At 40.4% G+C, this 18543-nt stretch overlaps 1 protein-coding gene across 1 annotated transcript in view; it reads left to right on the top strand.

Annotated features, from left to right (window-relative positions):
* si:ch211-286b4.4 (SCO-spondin) overlaps positions 1–18154 on the top strand; it is a 52546-nt gene extending 34392 nt beyond the window's left edge. The window contains exons 60-96 of the mRNA XM_055012286.1: positions 702–851; positions 975–1078; positions 1529–1731; positions 2528–2748; positions 2869–3015; positions 3132–3296; positions 3453–3604; positions 3776–3944; positions 4337–4445; positions 4977–5113; positions 5270–5395; positions 5912–6091; positions 6819–7043; positions 7169–7295; positions 7474–7673; positions 7765–7977; positions 8057–8202; positions 8682–8809; positions 9006–9150; positions 10022–10154; positions 10289–10453; positions 10561–10687; positions 10781–10992; positions 11091–11253; positions 11420–11508; positions 12336–12496; positions 13048–13162; positions 13770–13954; positions 14047–14095; positions 14188–14316; positions 14442–14777; positions 14947–15044; positions 15132–15238; positions 15337–15416; positions 16630–16658; positions 16750–16881; positions 17239–18154. Of these exons, the coding sequence (XP_054868261.1) occupies positions 702–851; positions 975–1078; positions 1529–1731; positions 2528–2748; positions 2869–3015; positions 3132–3296; positions 3453–3604; positions 3776–3944; positions 4337–4445; positions 4977–5113; positions 5270–5395; positions 5912–6091; positions 6819–7043; positions 7169–7295; positions 7474–7673; positions 7765–7977; positions 8057–8202; positions 8682–8809; positions 9006–9150; positions 10022–10154; positions 10289–10453; positions 10561–10687; positions 10781–10992; positions 11091–11253; positions 11420–11508; positions 12336–12496; positions 13048–13162; positions 13770–13954; positions 14047–14095; positions 14188–14316; positions 14442–14777; positions 14947–15044; positions 15132–15238; positions 15337–15416; positions 16630–16658; positions 16750–16881; positions 17239–17754 (5873 nt within the window). The 3' untranslated portion in view covers positions 17755–18154. The remainder of the gene's footprint in view (positions 1–701; positions 852–974; positions 1079–1528; positions 1732–2527; positions 2749–2868; positions 3016–3131; positions 3297–3452; positions 3605–3775; positions 3945–4336; positions 4446–4976; positions 5114–5269; positions 5396–5911; positions 6092–6818; positions 7044–7168; positions 7296–7473; positions 7674–7764; positions 7978–8056; positions 8203–8681; positions 8810–9005; positions 9151–10021; positions 10155–10288; positions 10454–10560; positions 10688–10780; positions 10993–11090; positions 11254–11419; positions 11509–12335; positions 12497–13047; positions 13163–13769; positions 13955–14046; positions 14096–14187; positions 14317–14441; positions 14778–14946; positions 15045–15131; positions 15239–15336; positions 15417–16629; positions 16659–16749; positions 16882–17238) is intronic.
* The last annotated feature ends 389 nt before the right edge of the window (positions 18155–18543 follow it).

Here is an 18543-nt window from a genome sequence, read left to right as displayed (position 1 = left end):
AGAGTCAGATGTATCTTTGTACCTTCAAAGCTACACAGCATATTCCAAATTTGCAAAATTATTCATGGTCATTGATTAAACCCTTAAAAACTCACCTCAATGTATCAAAATTACATAAGTTTTTCTGCATGAAAATGATCCCAGTGTGCCTTAAAATGGCTTGGTTTGAACTCTACAGGAGTAGAGTGTTCAGATCTATGAAGTCCTTTCTTCCATCTTTACCCATCCATTCATTACTTGTTGCAGTTCAAGCACACCAGCTCACTTATGGCTCTGATCAAACATTGTAAAACTACTCAATGCTGTGCGATGGCTGGTCAGATTTCAGTAATTCTAACATATTCAAAGCAGAAATTGATTTTGAAAAAAATATAGATACAGAGATACAGAAAGCTTTGCACTGAAAGTTGATAAGATTTGTTTCTGAAGTTTGTTTTGTGTGAAACCCTGGAAGTCTGAATCCATGTTTTTGAGACTGTCATCAATACACTGCAGTTTTAAGGTGAAAATGCTCAGCCGTGATATTGACTGCTTATTTCACTCATGATATGTATTCCAGAATCTTAAAATAAAAATAGCATTTGGACATGTAAAGAAGATAAATAAAAGCTTGAATTTCATTGAAAGGATTATGTTAGTTACTATTAATAACTATTATGCGGTTTTATTTGGTCTAATTCATTTTTATTGCTGTACCTCAGCTGAAGCTACTGTCCAGCCCGCACTGTGTCCCGTTGGACACTACTGTCCTGCAGGTCTGGTTCTTGGACTGGAGTTCCCTTGCCCTCCTGGCACCGTGCAGAACCAGCTTGGAGCCTCCAGTCCTGATGCCTGCCTGCTCTGCCCTGCTGGTATTGAAAAAAAAATATTGTTATATTCTATAACATCATGACCTAAACCAGAATTCAATCTAAAAACTACTTGTTTGTGTAAGTTTTTATGATGGTGACTTAATTCTGTTGTGTTTCCTGCAGGGATGTTCTGCTCTCAGTCTGGTCTGTCGCAGCCAACAGGACTCTGTGAGGCAGGATACTACTGTCCTGCTGGATCTACCAGCCTGAACTCTACTGAATATCAGGTGTTGTTTTTGTTCTCGGTGGTACCTGTGAATCCATAACTTGATGATGTTGAGTCTTTGCTCTTGTCCTGAAATATCCTTGATGATATAAGCAACACTTCGGCCTTTAATCTAATTTCACCTTTATGAGAAAATTTTGACTTACCCAGAAAAAATACCATCTGATTAGTAGATTGTTGATTTGTTTGAAACCTTATATGTGTGTGTGTGTTTTTTTTTTTTTTTTAAACAAAAGAACCATGATGTGTAATGGCAAGTTGTACATAAGATACCAAATGATGGCCACATTTACATGATATTTTTTTTGTTCATAATGGTGCCTTGGCCAAGACCCACCTTTCCTCTGCAGCAGTCCAAATAAATGATATGCATTCTTCTCTATTGTAATTATGTCATCAAAAGTAGATATCATTACTGTTATCATGTTTTCATTTTATTGTTTGTTACCAGGGGAATTCTACTGGCAGCTATCTTTGTCCGTCTGGCTACTACTGCCCCTCTGGCACTGGCTACCCTCTCCCCTGCCCAGCAGGCTCTCTTTCCATCTCTCAAGGACTTAAGGAAGTTGACGAATGCTCTCCTTGTCCCCCTGGACTGTTTTGTGACAGTCCTGCAATGGCAGAGCTGTTAGATGCTCTACCATGTCAGGCTGGGTACACACTTCTTCTCTTGCTCGTGTAATTTCTTAGTTTCTGTTTGAGTTTGGGATGGTCACAGATTTATTTATTTTTCTGATAAATTTCATTCATCATCTTTAAATCACATCAGTGTCTGTCAGGTGTTCTGTTTATTTCTGCTCTATTTATAGGCTGTGAGTCAGTAGATGTGAACAGTTGGGCTTTAGGAAAGCAATATTAAAATTATGTGCAACTCAGACATGTTAGTCATAAAACATCAGTTTTAATAATTTCCAGTTATTTAATCATTTTTTCTCGCACCATCAGCTGCGATACTTAATAGCGTTCACTTGGAAATAATTAGGACTGAATACCCTTACTATGATTGTAACTCTGATAGCATAAAATATGGTCTAAGATTAAACTGTTTCCTTAATAAGAACCTTCTTCTTAAAGAATAATTATATTTCTGATACAAACTGACTCATGCTGACTGATTTGGTTAAATACCGTTCATTAAGCAATTAATCAGTTTCAGTGTTAGCGTATCAAACTGACTTGTGCCGTCATATTCATCCATTGCAAACCAAAAATTTGCCTCATAGGCAGCATCCCAAGAGCTATATTCTAACTGAGATAACTATTTATCATTGCAAAAGCAATAACTGTAATAACCATAGTTCGAAATTTCTTGAAATTTGTGTTCTGAATGGACACCTATCTTACAGTAAAATGATTTTGTCCCACTGAGTGATTGTTCCAGCTTGCTAATGGGAGCTTGTGGTAATATTCTTTATTATATGCAGTTTGTTTTCCCTGTGTACGCCTACAGGTATGTGTGCCTGGGTGGCAGCTCCAGTCCCACTCCATCTGATGGCTCCCATGGCTACCTCTGCCCTGCTGGCCATAGCTGTCCTGTTGGCTCAGCAAGTGAGGTTCCCTGTGAACCTGGCACTTATAGTCCAGCCTCCGGAGCAGCCCATTGCATAATATGCCCCAGAGGAACCATATGCCCCTCCTCAGCCACTCAAGAGCCCTCTACATGCCCAGTCGGTGAGGACGGGGAAAATATACTTTGAGTCAGCAATATAAAACAAATCATTATCCTTTTAGAGACAGTAGCAATGTTGTCCAGATTTTTACTTCCGCAGTAAAGTATTTGTTTCCTCCCAGGTCATTTTTGTCCTGCAGGGGCAGCCTTACCTCAGCCCTGTGCTTTAGGAACTTTCAGCAACCAGACAAGCGCCCACTCCCTATCTGTCTGCACACCTTGTCCCTCTGGAGTGTACTGCAGCTCATATGGAGCCTCAACACCACAAGGTGACCAGACTGAGATATCTGATATTATTTTAGCCTTTAGCAAACTGTGCATACTTATGCACTATGATTAAGCTAATTAGGGACGGATAAATGATAGTGTCTGTGTTGCTATCTAGGTCCATGTTTGCAGGGTTATTTCTGCCAAGGTGGAGCTGTGGAGCCAACACCTCAGAGCTCTGACAGCTTCCCCAGGAATGGGCCTTGTCCTGTGGGTCACTACTGTCCAGAAGGGTGCCTCTCACCGATTCCATGTCCTCTTGGCAGTGTTCGCAACACCACTGGTATGTCTACCGCTTATGCTCATCGTGAGATGTATGGTGAATTGAATAATTTGATTCCCTATATCATATCTTTAGTTAAGAGTCCACATTTGAATTTGACAGCGATCCTAATGGGATCTCTTGTTATCTGCATGTCTGATCTGTATCACTTTATAGGAGGAGTGTCCCTGGAGAGCTGCTCTGCTTGTCCTGCAGGTCACTACTGCTCCACTGAGGGTCTGTCAAACCCCAGTGGCCCTTGTGCTGCTGGTTTCTTCTGCCCTTTTGACTTCTCATCAACCACTCCATATGCATTCCTCTGTCCCAAGGTAAAGGGTCATGCTTATGCACTCTCATTCATTTAGTCTATTCCCTTATCCTTTGTTCTCATTGTTCTCCAAGAGTTTCTCTGCTAAAACTTTGTGCCACATTGTTTCTTATTAATGTCCTGCCAAATTGGATGCAACCCCACAAAAGTTTTTATTTGAATTCTGTCCAAGGGCCACTACTGTCCTGAGGGATCTGCCTTGGCATCCCCATGTCCCACAGGCGAGTACCAACCAAATCCAGGTTCAGACAGCTGCATCCCATGCCGACCTGGATTCTACTGCGAGGAGGCCATAGTGGGAGAGCCATGGCCCTGTCCACCACACTCATTCTGCCCTGCAGGTATGCTAAAAGGACACATTTGACGATAAAGTATGGAGTCAGCTCACAAATTAGTGATAATTCATTAACATGCTACAACTTGTTTGTGTAATCTGTACAAAAACAGCAGTATAAAAACAATAGAATTACCAGACTGATACAAGCATGTTATCAGGCATCCCATGTGTTTTTTTTTTTGAAAGAGAGTTAACAAGCTTATTTTCCAAAATGAGTAATTATTCCTTCTGTACAATATCATAAATCATGCTGAAGACATCAACAATGACAAAAAATGTTTCTTAGACTTTATGGAAGCTAAAATTAAAATATATGGGCGGGTGACAGTTATTGCCTTTGCTGTAATTACAGTATAATATATCAAGCTATTTATCTCTGTTCTACTGCATTTTCAGGCACAATGGTACCTCAGCCCTGCCCTAATGGGACTTACACTCATTCAAACCAGAGAGGACTTCAGGAAGAGAGAGAGTGTTTATCCTGCCCTCCAGGGAAGTTCTGCAGGTACACCAGATGCGTCACAGCTCTGCTGTGTACATGCTGAAAGAAAGCATCTGTGCACTTGTCTTACACTCACAGACATTCAGACAAAGTGCTCTGACATACACAAATACTGTATGTACATACACACTCACACACGCATGCACACACACACACACACACACACACACACAAAAACACACACACAAAAACACAATTAGGCAAATGTACATCCGGCATAAACATACTGACACATGCTCAAAGGCGAACACTCATCTCTGCTTTGATTACACTCATAATCAGCAGAAGTGTATCATGTTCAGGGTTTGCAGTTCACTGAGCAGCCAAATTAACACCTTAATATGCATGATTATAATGAATGTGGAGTGTGGGAGGTGGAAATGTTTAAGTAGAAGAAAATATGCAATTACTATTCTATTTATCTAATGAAGCATACATTTTAGTGTCTTCTAAATGTTGCTGTGTGTGTATTTATATTTCTGTGTGAATGAATGGCGTGGTTTTGTATGTTATTTTTATGTATATTTTCTTTAGGGCTGGTAGGATTCAGGGTGTTTGTGCTGCCGGATATCTCTGCATTTCTGGTAGTGCAGATTTCACCCCTCAGGGACCGACATCTAGCCTGACCCAGTGTCAGTGGGGTGTGCAGTGTGCTGGACCGTGCCCACCAGGTACAAAATATCAATTTTAAAAACCAGCAAAATAAAAATTCTACTAGCAATTGATATTCAGAATATATATGGTTAAATTTTCATATTTTATTCTCAGATTCTTTGTCTCTTTAGAGCTCCAGCTTTTTAAAAGACGGAATGCATTCTTTTTTCTAGGTTTTTATTGTCCTGAAGGCACAGAGCAGGCACTACTGTGTCCTGCAAACACCCTCAGAAGCTCCCTAGGAGGTGCCAGCCTACAGGACTGCTTACCCTGCCCACCACAGTACTGGTGTAAGCCTGGTAGGATTCTTTTGTTTGTATTGTCATCAGGTAAAAATGCAGCACAAAGTCTGATTTAATTGCTTTGAGAAGCAATGGAAGGGAAAGGCTGAGTTTGAGACAATGAAAAGCAAACTAGTCATCAAACCAGGAAGGGCATTCTTCATTCTTCATGATGCTTGATTGCTACACTACCAGATAGTTAATTACAGTAATTTTGTGTTGCACATGTAAACTGAGTATGTGTAGATATGAGCGGGGCTGGTTAGGATTAGGGAGTATAGTGAAAACAGTCTGAGAATTAGATGGAGGCAGAAGAGACCTGGCTTGAGATTTATGACTGAGCCGGGGCTTAACAGAACAGAAATATAGCCAGTGGCAAGTGCTTGATGAGCCTTAAAAGTGATCAATAAAGTACTGAAGTAAATACCTCAGCAGATAAGAGAGAGTGAAACAACAACAATGTGGCACAAAACAATCCCACCATACAAAACATCTGAAATCGTTTCTTTCTTTTTTTGTTGTGTGTGTTTGCAGGAGACCCAGTCACTCATCTGTGTCCTGCTGGTCAGTACTGTGATGGTCTCCCTGGCAGCGATTTCAATGGAGGGACAGGACCCAGGCCATGTCCTCTGTACACTTATCGAGCTTCCCCTGGGGCACATAGCAAGGGTGACTGCCTGCCCTGCCCCCCTGGGTCACACTGTAACAGCACAGGTGCAATACACCGTAACTCACACAGACCACAAATTCAAAAGATGAACTTGAAGTAAATATGTGAATGAAACAGATTCCTTATTTTTTCTATTAAAGGTGATTTTTTTTTCCCCCATTCATTTTATCATTTCACTCATATCATTTCATTTCCGGTGCCTACAGTATATTGTAATGAACTGCAAAATCCACCTTAATATGCTTCTCTCTGGAGGGTTTGAAATTCAATTTGCCAGAACATTTCAAGACAAATTGGTGTTCTTGGTTGTATTACTTCCAGTATATATGCACACTCTTCTACGAGTGGCAAATAAAGTACCTGAGTTAATAATGAAAGAAGTACAAAGTGAGTGAAGGCACACACATTGTACTTTAAAAGTCACTACCTGAGGCCAAAGTCATGATTGACTGGTGGATTTTCTCAGAAAAAAACTTTTTCTAATCCCCTCTCAAATGCTTTAGGGTAAAGCCAAACCATGCTGTGTCTTTAACTAGTTGTTCATGCCCAGCAGATGGTTTCCCTCCCTCTTCCTCATCTGCTTCTTTGTATGCATAAATTAAGGCTTCTTAAATAATTAACTTTGATAAGCTTAATGGTTCATGTTTTTGTTACTTAATTTTTCAGCCCTGCTGAATATATATGGATGATGATGGTGCAAATTTATTCTACTTTGGCTGTCTTGTGTGAAGTGATGAATGTTGTTTTTTTTTTTTTTACAATTTTTTTAAGGGCTTACAGACTATTCTAACCTTCCCTGCCCACCTGGATTTTGGTGCAGTGGGTCTGGACCTCCCATCCTCTGCCCAGCTGGCACCAAGAGGCAGCTTCCTGGTGCTGCTTCACCAGACCAGTGTGAACCATGTGCAGGGGGAACCTTCTGCCCAGACCCTCGAGCTACAGGCAAACCCAATGTGGAAGGGATACCCTGCAGGGCCTCTTATCAATGTCCAGTTGGTAGGTTTATCAGCAAGGTTTATACATACACACCATACACATCTTCTCTATGTGACGACTTAGAGTCTTAATAAATACCTACAGAAATGTGTTTCTGCTGTAATGAGTTTTACTTTATAATCCAGGTGCAGTTGCAGAGAAGCTGTGCAGAGCTGGCTCATACTGTGGACCTCAAACTGCTGAGCCTGAAGTCTGTCCAGAAGGTTATTTTTGTCCTGAGGGGTCCCATTCCTACAACATCCCCAAACAGCTGTGAGTGCATGAATGGTTAATAACCTGAAATCTGGCATAAAATCAAATATGTGCTGTAAAAGTGTAATGAAAAAGAGAGGCCACCATTCTTGGAATGATGAAAGCTTCATGGGTTTCAACTGATTTTACTGGGTGTGAGTTAAAGTTTTATAAATAACCATGTTACCGTGCCCCACAGCTGTCCATTTCCCTACTACTGCCCAGCCAATAGCTCTGCCATGAAGTCCTGCGAAGGGGGCTCCATGCCTGTCGACACCAGCGGGCTCAGAGGATCCAAAGACAGCTGCTGTAGTGTTTGCGAGGGGGGCACCTATCGACAATACTTCTCCCCCATTCTGAAATGCCTTCCATGTCCCCCAGGATACTATTGCCCCCCAGGTACTCTTACATCCAGAGACAGGAATTATTCACCATCTGTTATTTGATTATCTAACTCCAAATACAATGTGAACTGATTTTAATGCTACAGGTACAGACGACTACAAGAGCAACCCGTGCCCTCTCGGCTATGTCTGCCCCATGGGATCCACCCAAATGATATCCTGCCCTCCTGGCTCGTTTGGCAACCGCACTCGTTCTGAGAAAATAGGCGACTGTCACCCATGTCCAGTTGACACCTTCAACCATCTGCCTGCCCAGAAGGCCTGCTTTCCCTGTGGCAGCTCCTCCACCTCACCAGCCGGTCAGATGTTTAGATAACAGATTGATTTTAGCATTGGAAAGTACCACATTGGGTTTCTATGTTACTCTTGTTTCCTCAGGTTCTTCCTCTTGTACCTGCACTGGTAAGAACCGTGCTTTCCAGTATTCTGATGGATCATGTTTGTGCAGAACTGGCTTTATCTTCTACAATGAACTGGATTTCAAAAGCTCTACCTCTGATAGTGAGTTAGACTGCCAGCCTGAGGTCAGTAAAGTCAGGAATATTTTTGATTTCAGTATATTTTCAAAACAAAATTTTCACATTGCTCTCACTTTTGTGTGTCACTATATTCACTTCCATCAAGAATATCTTTTGTGCTTTTGAAATCTGTATTTCCCATAGAAAAAGTTTCATGTGTTGTGGTCTAAAATACACATTCTCGTGCACTTTTATTGGCAGTTTTCAAGTTTCTGATGCCTAAGTTTCTCAGAAGCATGTGAACAGCCTTTTTAAACTAGTAAAAAAAAACACTGCATTGATTTGACAGCATCATTTTCCATCATACTTTCTAAATGTAGTGTTTTGTGAGGTGAAAATCAGTTTAACCCTGTGAGATGGGAAAAATACTATACTGCACTTTATTGTACTGTACTGTTCAGTTGTGGCTGATGTAACAAATTGCGGCTTCCTTGTGTTTGAACTCTTATGACATCTGTGTCTGGTTGTATTTTGTGTGCTTGTAGGTGAACAGACGATGTGCCACAGGAGAGGTGCGTTTGGCAGCATCCAGAGAATGTGTGCTTCCAACCGTCCACTCCTGCAATATCACCTGTGGACCACATGGAGGAACTCTGGATGTGGAGATGGGCATGTGAGGATCATGTGTTTTTTTTTCTGGTCACCTAATTCCTTTACAATATCCTGTAAAGTCAGTTATTGATATAAAAGTTATCCTGTAAAAACCACTAAAGCTGCAGGTAATAAAGAAGGAATTAAGATTTCTAGGTGGTATATAATCTGAAATGCTTTCTGTCTTTTGCCTTATCTGCTGGATCCTGGTTACTCAGCTGCCAGTGTGAGCGATATGTGTCCGCCGAGGAGCTTTGCAATACTTCCTGCCTTTCCGAGCTGCCTCAGCTCTCTGCTCAGCTTGCACCAGATGGACACTTGCTGCTCAGCCTCAAAGAAAGAGACAGCACTGTCTGGGCCAAGGTAACGGGAAGCTGGCAGGGTTCACTGACAGCCTGATGATTACCTACACCTCGAAAGCAAATTGTCAATTCAATCCATTTTTTTTACCTGTAAACTTATGATCAGTTACCCTAAATGTGTGTATGAACGAGAGCAGGGATATTGGAAGGCTGCAGGCACCAGATAAAAATAAGCACAATGCAACATCGGTATGGTACTGATGCAGCCAAGAGACTCCTCAGACTGTGGGGTCTAGCTCCATCGATTAGTTGAAGGAAAGCTTGGCACAGTATTTGTCAGTGTCTCAGCCAGTCTGAATCTCAGCAGGACATATGGAGAAATGTTGCAGCTGCTGATTTTGTGATATTTTTGCATATGGTGAAGGAAAAGTTACAGATAACAAACCTCTACTCTGCAGGAATGAAACAGTATTTAGTAGGTCAACGAGGTGGAAGCTCGGTCGTATCATTTTCCACAAATTTCATCATTCGAGAATGTTTTGTGTGTGTGTGTGTGTCCCATTTAGAGATTTTCTCCAGGACTCAGTGATTGTCAGTGTTCAACAACATTTACATGCATGGACTATATTTTAACAACAGCATATTTACCTAAATACAACCAGCTACATGTTTAATCCTTTGAGTGCATTTTTTTCCAGACATTAATACACGTATTGTATTACAAAAATAAAGCCTCTTACTACAAAGTCAGAACTGTTCATACTAGGCCCAGTAATCAGCGTAAATATGATTTAAATTGAATATGCCACAGTTGCTCTTTGCATATTGGTTCTTAATATGATGAAAACACTCCACAGTATTAGTTCAGTTCATGTGCGATGCTTTGGATTTGTGCTGCTGTTCTAATCTGTGTTGTTTCTGTTTACTTCCAGACAATAATGAATATTTTAGGACCAGACATCCATGCAAAGAATATTGGGAAAACACATTTGGTGCAGTTTGACTCTGAAGGGGTGTTTGGTTGGATTCCTACACAAAAATACCTTGTCGATCAGTTTCTGTTAGGTGACTACATTTGTCATGTCTATCGATGTTCCCTCTTTCCCAATGATTCCACTCAACCCATTTACTAGAAAAGGTTGAAATTTTCACTTTAAATCCTAAGAATGGAAGTTTGATGCTGATTTATTGCTATTCAGAACCACAAGAAATCCAAAACACGAGACCCAGAAACAGAAGAGACACAGAACATGATGATGATGATGATGATGGTGACCCGGCTGTCTTTCCTCGTATCCCAAACCCTGTTGTCTGCCTGTCCTGTGGCGACATGCTCGTTTTTCATCTCACCATCAACTACACTGGTAGCACTGATTGCGTTTACTTTCCTGGTAGTTTTGTCAACATAGTTTGTGTTGTTTTTTTATTTAAACACCGTAATCTTACTCCAACTTCATTTTACATCCCACAGACCGCCGTCTCAGCCACTTCCCGGTGTATCAAAAAGACCACCTGTTCAACAGTAACCCCAGCTGGGACTTTGGTGCTTTCAGACGTCTGCAGATACTCATGAAGCAGACGAACTTCAATGCTTCGAGGTAGTGAAAAGTCCATGCAATATTCATCATCTTAAATTCCATTTGGTAACCCTTTAACTCTCCTTTTATTTCTTTTTCTTCTCCCACTTTCAGATTTGCTCATGTGTTCTTAGAAACAGGGAAGTATGTGTTTGTGGACAGCGCTGTCCCTCAGTGGAGTATGGTAGTGGTGGTCAGTGAGGAGGGGACAGAGTGTGACCACAGGGCTGCTGTGTTCCAACCAATGACTCCGGCACAACTGGTCAAATATGGGATTGTCAAGCAGCACAGACTCAACCTCCTTCCTGACTGGGGAGTGATTACTGGTCGGTGAAATTACTGCTAGTGCTCCAGAATTTTTTTTGTGCAGGAGTATTACTTTAATGAATTAGCCTTGTCGTAATACAATGCTGATTGTGTGCAGGGGTTCTGAGTCTGCTGTTGGTTGTGGTCATAGTTGCGACCACCACAGTCCTAGTTCTGAAACCTGGCAAGGCAAAGCTAGTCTCCCAGTGGAGAATAAAGCCAAAGTGGCGCAGCCTTGGGGAGCCCTTCTGTCCGGTGGAGTGTGTCTGCAGCAGAGAAAGGTGTGCTTTAATGACAGGGAAGCTGATGTTGCAATTTATGTGTCAAGACATTGGTGGTGGGTTTTTGTACAGTCAGTAGTAGAAGACATCTTGCTGTGGACTACATAAAATTGCATAGAATATTTAAATGTGTGACAAAATGTGTGGCTTTATATTTGTATTTTAGCATCGCTGTCCCAAGCCAAGGTGGCCTCCTTGGTAGCAGAGGTGTGGGAGAAGGAGCAGAAGCTGAGGAACCTGCTGTTTCAAAAGGAGGTACAGTCTCTGTTTATTACACTGTGCTGTAGAAACCCTTATAAAAACTGTAAATATGAAAGCATAATGGTGATAATATTCAGGATGCATAGTGAGTTTTGTGAAATGTAGCCTGGCATACATCAAAATCACAACAACTACATGATTCTGTACACAGTATACTCAAAATACCAAAATAATTAACTGTATACGGAATTTATAGCTCATCCCAGCCAAAGGTGCAGTTATCTTTTGTGACTTACTGCAACCATGTCTTGGTTGAATTCAGTAAAGGAAACGATAATCTTTTTAAATTCTCTGCACCAGTTTAATAACAACACATTGAAGATATTTCCAGAAAAGTTCACCAAGAAGCACTCTGGCAACTCTTTTCTATCTGGCCAGCTTTTAATACATTGTCCTTGTTTCTTTGTGGTCTCTGATAGTGTTTGAAAAGCCTAAAAGGTGGAGTTGACTTTAATGTTTCCCAGTTAGTACTTATTGCATTATTCATGCAGCATGATAGGGCGTTTAAGTGTCCATTGGCTCAGTCATTATAAAACCATCACGCATGACTAGCGAGCAGCTTACTTCCCCATTAGATTGATGATAAAGGAAATAATGGCTAATATCATACTCTAATGACTTGTGCTGTTATCACTAAAGCTACAGAGACTCCACTGAATTGTTCCGGAGTCACGTTAAGGAAGCTTTTGAATTCAAGGTGCAGTCATGCATCGTGAGAGTACTTGCTTGGTCTTTAGGATGGTATGATAAGACCTCCACTATCTGCATTTCTCAGCCCATTTGTAACTCACCTTTTGCTGACGTCTACTTGTCACTTTTAGGAAGTGCGTCAAAGTGCTGTGATTTGGAGGAGTTCAATGTGAAGACTCTGTATGACAAACTTGAAGATCAGAACCTCCATATAGCCTCACAACTGGCCCGACACCGCAAAGACATACAGGAGTTTTATAGAAACATTTGTCAACAGACTGAATCACTCAAGGTGAGTTTTACTAAAAGAATCAAGTGCATTAGGTATTTTATATTTAAATAATTTATAAACCGTAAATAATGCCTTCATTCAATTAAAGTCATTAATTTGCTAATGCTTTCAGGTTTAAGCTGTGAATGAAAACAACTTTTAGGTTACACTTCGATTTTCTTTATTGCTAGCACTGTAATTAAAGCGCCTTGAATGGATTTTATCAATGGATTTTGGTCCAGATGTCCTGCATGACTTTTCCAGTCCATCAAAGGCACCTCACTCATCAATCACAGTGTCAAAAGTGTCAGGCTTGACAAGAATAGTCCACAACCTGGCAACCAAAAGGTCCTTAATGGCCTACAACCGATCTATAATTGTAACTGATACAGTATACATTAGTAAATAATATTAATATTATCCAGTAGGAAGTCCAATGCAGTTTATAAAACTTTTTGTAAATGTTGCCTTTTTAGAAAGTGATACCAGTGATTCTTTCACAAAAGGTTTGCCAAACTAATAAGCAATATTCAAGTTCACTAAAAACAATAAAATTGTATATTTCCTCTCAGAATGTCTTCGAGAATATGGATCATAAAAAACTGAGTCTTCTTAAAGAGATACTTGTCCATAACGTGATGAAGGATAAACCTTCTAACAGCACTGTGGGGGAGCAAGATACACAAGGTAAAACTAAAATGATGACATGTATTTGATTAGTGATTTAGTGAGTGGACAGGGAAAATACTGTCTTTAAAGAAAAAAAAGCTGAACATGTCAAATTATAAGACAAAGATGGAATAGTTTGTAATTTTGCTGAGAGCTAGACATTTGTTATTTCTGTATAATAAATATTAACAGTCAATTATCTTAACTTACAATAAAGAAAAAAGTGCACAAGTGACATTTCCAGGCTTTTAGGGCAGGTTATGTGTGAATTAACAAAATGGGATGAAATATATTAGAGGTGCTAGTAGGACCTTCAGACATAGACAGATGCACTGCTTCTCCTGACTTCAAGTCTTTTTGCTCAGCTAAGGTAACTAGCTGCTGGCTCCAGTTTTATATTTAAATCACAGATATGAGAGTGGTATTAAACGCAAGGCAAGGAAGTAAATAAGCCCCGTATTTCCTAATATATTTGGTTATGTTGGATAATCCTTATTTATTTGTTCTAAGTCCAACACAACCATTTGTTATGCTTTGAGGGGCTGAAGTTCATGTCATATAATTCATGAATGTTTTTTTCTGTACACTATTTCTTGCATGGAACTGAACATGCCTGGTATCCAAGCTGAGGCCTCTGTATCATTACTGGGAGCTGTTCTCAGGTCAGTGGAAGCTCTTCTATTCCGGCTGACAGGAGAAGCTTGGCAGATCCAGGATCCTTATTGTCATGCCGGTTCTCATGATACCAGGGAGTGTGAACCTCAAGCTGGATACATGCAACCTAGTGACACCAACATGTGTTATACACAGGTACTGTAGTGGCATTAGCTGGTATATCGTGGTGAATTAGTGTCCTGTCTTGGAATAAGAAGAGAATCATTTCCTGTTTTACAAATCCACAGTTTTCATCTGTGAATATGACCAAAGCAGGAACCCTGTCCCGTGAGCCAGGTCAGCAACAAATCCCAATATGCACAATGGTTTGTTTTATTTATGAGAACATTAAGATATCCCTGCAAATATGTTGTTTTTCTCTTCCCTAGTTCATCCTTTTCTAAGTGATCATGACCTGTCCAAGCTGGTCACAATATCTCCTCTATTCAAGACCCTGCAGGAAATCCAGCAGTCTTTACAAAACCTAACAACAGATGAGCCAAATCAGCTCCTCAACGGTACTGAAATATGATTAAAAAAAGTCTCAATTGAGAAAGAGAAACTGAACTCACAATGAATGTAGCACCAAATTACACTAATTTTTAAGGTCTTGAAACCTAAAATGCAGTATTTTCTGTTTTAGCAGCTCCAGAGAATTCTGCCCAGGGGAGTCGTGACAGACAACTCATCCCGACTGCACTGGACAACCTATCACCACAACACTCTGCCATTTTTCTGTTTGGCTGTCAGGTCATGCAGTTGCTCGCAAACCGCCCCATGTTTCCTAATGTGCTTCTGCTCCTGGCAAAGTCAATCCCCTTTTCTTCATCTTCCTCTAATGAGAGTTTACTGCCACATTGCTCAGGGGACTTTTACTTTGATTCAGCCAATCAAATTCTTTATCTGTCAGAAGAAAAGCTGCAGCACGTGGGATGCTTCATCGCTATCATCCTGCAGTCCATGGCCCACATCGCATCAGGTAATCGGAAGGATCTAATAGAAGACAGTCCTGGAAGCCAGTCTTGTGTCCTGGTCCTGCAGAAGTTGTATCTAGTGCAGTATAATAGCCTGGGCAATCATGTTTGAAAGCACAAAGTATGTAAGCTTCTTTAGAAACAATGTGATATTTGTTTTATTCTTTTATCCAGGATCCAACCCCCAGAGCTTTATGCAAGCTCTCCTTGAGGCCATTTCAGCTCTAAGCCTTCAGCTGTTCAACGTTTCTTTCACAGGGAGCACAGCAGAGGTGTTTTAAGTGCTGCATAAACCTCACTCATCATTCTCACACTGCAACGAGTAGGGGCAGATAACTTTTTATGCCTTCTTTTTACAGTCAAATTTCAGTGCTACAGAGGGGCGGCACAGCACATTAGCAGAGGAATTTCTCAACATTAGAGTTCCCACTGAAGCGCGCTTCACTGAGCACCTACTAGCCAGCAGGTTGGTAAGAAAGACAATCTACACCACAGTAAAGTATAAATTCAAGCGAAATAATGCAGTTACAGTAGATAATGTTTTCTCCCCTTCTTCTAATTTAGACTCAAGAAGTATAAGTATTTCAAGTTGGAGCAGCTCATCGCGAACCTCAAACAGGGTTCAACTCAGGACATCCAGTCAGGTATGACAAATATTAATTTTATAGCAACACTGTCGTTACACTGCTTTTCAAAGAAAGTACATCACCACTTAAAATTGTAGCTGTTGTCCAAATAACCTAAGTGTGTGGCAAAATGTCTTACAGACTGCATTAGATAAAACTGACCCATGTAGGTAATGATGTAGTATTACACCAGCTATTATATAGGCGAGAGATATCATCCTTCCTTTTTCCATTTAAAAAGATAAATTGAGGCAATTTGCAGCTTTTTGATAACATTTAAACTAGTTATTTTGTGTTTAACAAAATGGTTCTATAAAGGTTGAAAGTAATGATTATCACTATCAAATAGTGGTTCGCTTTGCCTTTACTATTGATAAATGTCTATGGTTTATGTTTCCATTTGTCATTTTAGCCAAAAATGTGGTGAAAAAAGAGTAAGAATGTGAAAATCCCAGTGTCTTTTTCACACTATGCATCTGTCTTTGCAAAGAAACTACAGTATAAATATGGCAATAGTGACAGATTTGCAGCAGCAAAGAAGAGAGGGGACTACTAATAAAAATCCATCACCATTTAGAGGCTTAGAAGTTGCTAAATTAGTAAATGAAAAAATCAGTGTTTTTAGCATTCAAGGCCAATATTGGAGATTATGGAAACTTTTGTAAGGATCACAAACTTTTGACCCTTGATTAGTGGAAAACCCTACTGAGGTCTTAGCATCAGTCTGGCACACTTCTTTCCTACGCATGGTTGGGTCTGACGCTTTCAAACCAATATTTTTGGTTTGAAAGTGGATGTGGAACCTTAATGGCTTATGCTATTTTACAATAATACTGCACCTCTAACCGCAAATGAATATATCCATTTGTGATTTCAGTCTGAAGCTGCTTCCCCGTTCCTTCCTGTTCACAAGATATAAACATCATTAAACTATTACAGGAAATCCTGTAGAGAAAAGACCATTTTACCTCCTTCATCACCCAAAGAGCTTTTGTTCCACAAGAATGGTCCAATATCCTTGTACACAGAGTTCATGACTGTAATGACAGTGTGTCAATGAGCTCTAAAGCTATTCTCACTGCAGTGCGATGTTTTACTTCTGCTAGAAATGCACTAATCAAATATTGCTTTGTGCTTCACTTGTTTTTTTTTTTCATCAATATTGATTCCATTCAGAAATTTACAAAAGTTTTTAACTTAGAGGAATCAAAAATCTCGTTAATGTCTCCAGGTTTGTCACCAAAAGGGACACCAATGCAGGTATCATTTTGACAAATCAGAAACAATATTCATTTCAATGACTTGGATAATCTAAGAACCACACACTACGTCATCATTCCTTCCGTTCCAGATGTCCTGTGTAGAAGAAGAAATTGACCGCATGAATGAGTCTTTCTTGCTGCTGAGCATGCAGCTGCAGAAGAGAGCTGAAATAAACACATGGCTAAAGGAGAGAGAGAACAGCACTGGAAACCATTCTGCGGTAATTAGCTGGAATCTTACACACTGCATTTATAATTACATAGTCCTAAAATGTGGTCTGGGTGATATATTTGGTGTGACTTCCTCTCTGTTCATCATTATAGCATCTCATAGTGACATATTACATTGATACATTTTCATGACTGGCAATAAATCACTCAAACATATCTCTTCATGCTCATTTTCATTTGCTTCCAGTCAGCCATAAAGAAAAATGTGCAAATCAGTACACATGAATGCGTTGTGCACCAGCATTTGCAAATTTGCATTATTTTCTGTGACTATATACATGAACTCATTTATGTATTTTATCACACATCGTCTGCGATACATAGCCGGTGATCTATTCTTCTTGCAGAGGGCAACACCAACGAGCATGCCAAGCCTGAGTCGTAATGGAACAATCCTGCTGGAACTGAAGAGACGCTATGTATCACAGCGCCTCAATGAGCTCCAAATCACATTAGGCCAGATCAGAGAGTGCCAGCAGCATGACAGCAAGTCGAAAGACAGGACAAGAGGCCATATGCAAACAGACAGCATTGCCACTCAGCAGGAGGAAGGAGAGCATTATCCCGGTGTAGCTGGCTGCAGTCCCGCTGACAACCAGCAGCCGAACAGTATTTCAGCTAGCCAGAATCACAGCCAGCACACCATAGAGAGCAGAGGTCTTGGTAACTATAAACTGGAGAGTCATATTTCTGAGCAGCAGAGTAGTGACACTGTCCAGAGCAACAACCCTGAATCATTACTGGACTGCCAGGTGCCAGAGAGTTGGCTCCAACCTAATGCTCCACAGAAACAGGAGTTAAACAGTCAGATCAGAATAGAAAACACAACAGGACAAATGGATATTGATGACGTGGGTGTCTAACGATCAAATGTCAATCTGAGTATGCATAAATCCTAAAAAAACGTTTGTTTTTGATGTGGTTTTCTCACATCTTCTGCCTTTTTGTGCTCTTTAATGTTCAGCCAGAGTTGCTTTGGTTATCTGTGTCTACTCTAATATCCTGTCTTGTTTGTTGAGGGATGATCTGAGTGACTTCTGTCTTAATGTGAACCAGATTTAAAACAAATCAGCTGTGTTCTTTTTAATTATTTTTGATCCCAGACGCATGTATTTTCTGACAGCAAGCAGTGGCATGACACAGTCTGTCATCTTGTCCAAATAGTTTCTTTGTCAGGAGTTACTGCTGACCGCTTAGACAACCTCTGTTCATTACCATATTCTAATTAAGACAATAAACTTCAGCTGATTGAACACAAGGTGACACCGGTGCTTTTTTGGCTGCTTTCTTATCACAGCAGCCTCTCCCTTGTGTAGAGGTGACAACCCACATGTTTTCATGAATATTTAATATTAAAGTACACTAATCCCTGCCTCCTTTTTTTTTTCTGGAGCTTTTACACATGTAAGCTGTCTAGCCTTTATTCCCTAACATCTTTTTATTTTCTCTGTAACCAACAGGCTAAAAATGAAGTAGCTACACAGCTCAAAATCCGCTTTGATCTGCTCCAGAAGAGAAGTCTATGTCACCCGACTGCTGCCTTCTTCTGGCTCAGTGGTTTATCTGACGCATAGGGTTCTGGGTCTTATAATAGAAAGTCAGTTTTCCTACAGGGGGCTGTGAGCCAAATCAGAAGGTCAGATGGAACAAGT

The sequence above is a fragment of the Amphiprion ocellaris genome, chromosome 7, assembly GCF_022539595.1.
Source record: "Amphiprion ocellaris isolate individual 3 ecotype Okinawa chromosome 7, ASM2253959v1, whole genome shotgun sequence".
Lineage (NCBI taxonomy): Eukaryota > Metazoa > Chordata > Actinopteri > Pomacentridae > Amphiprion > Amphiprion ocellaris.
Note: the sequence above shows the minus strand (reverse complement) of the source record. Positions and strands in the feature narration are given on the sequence as shown.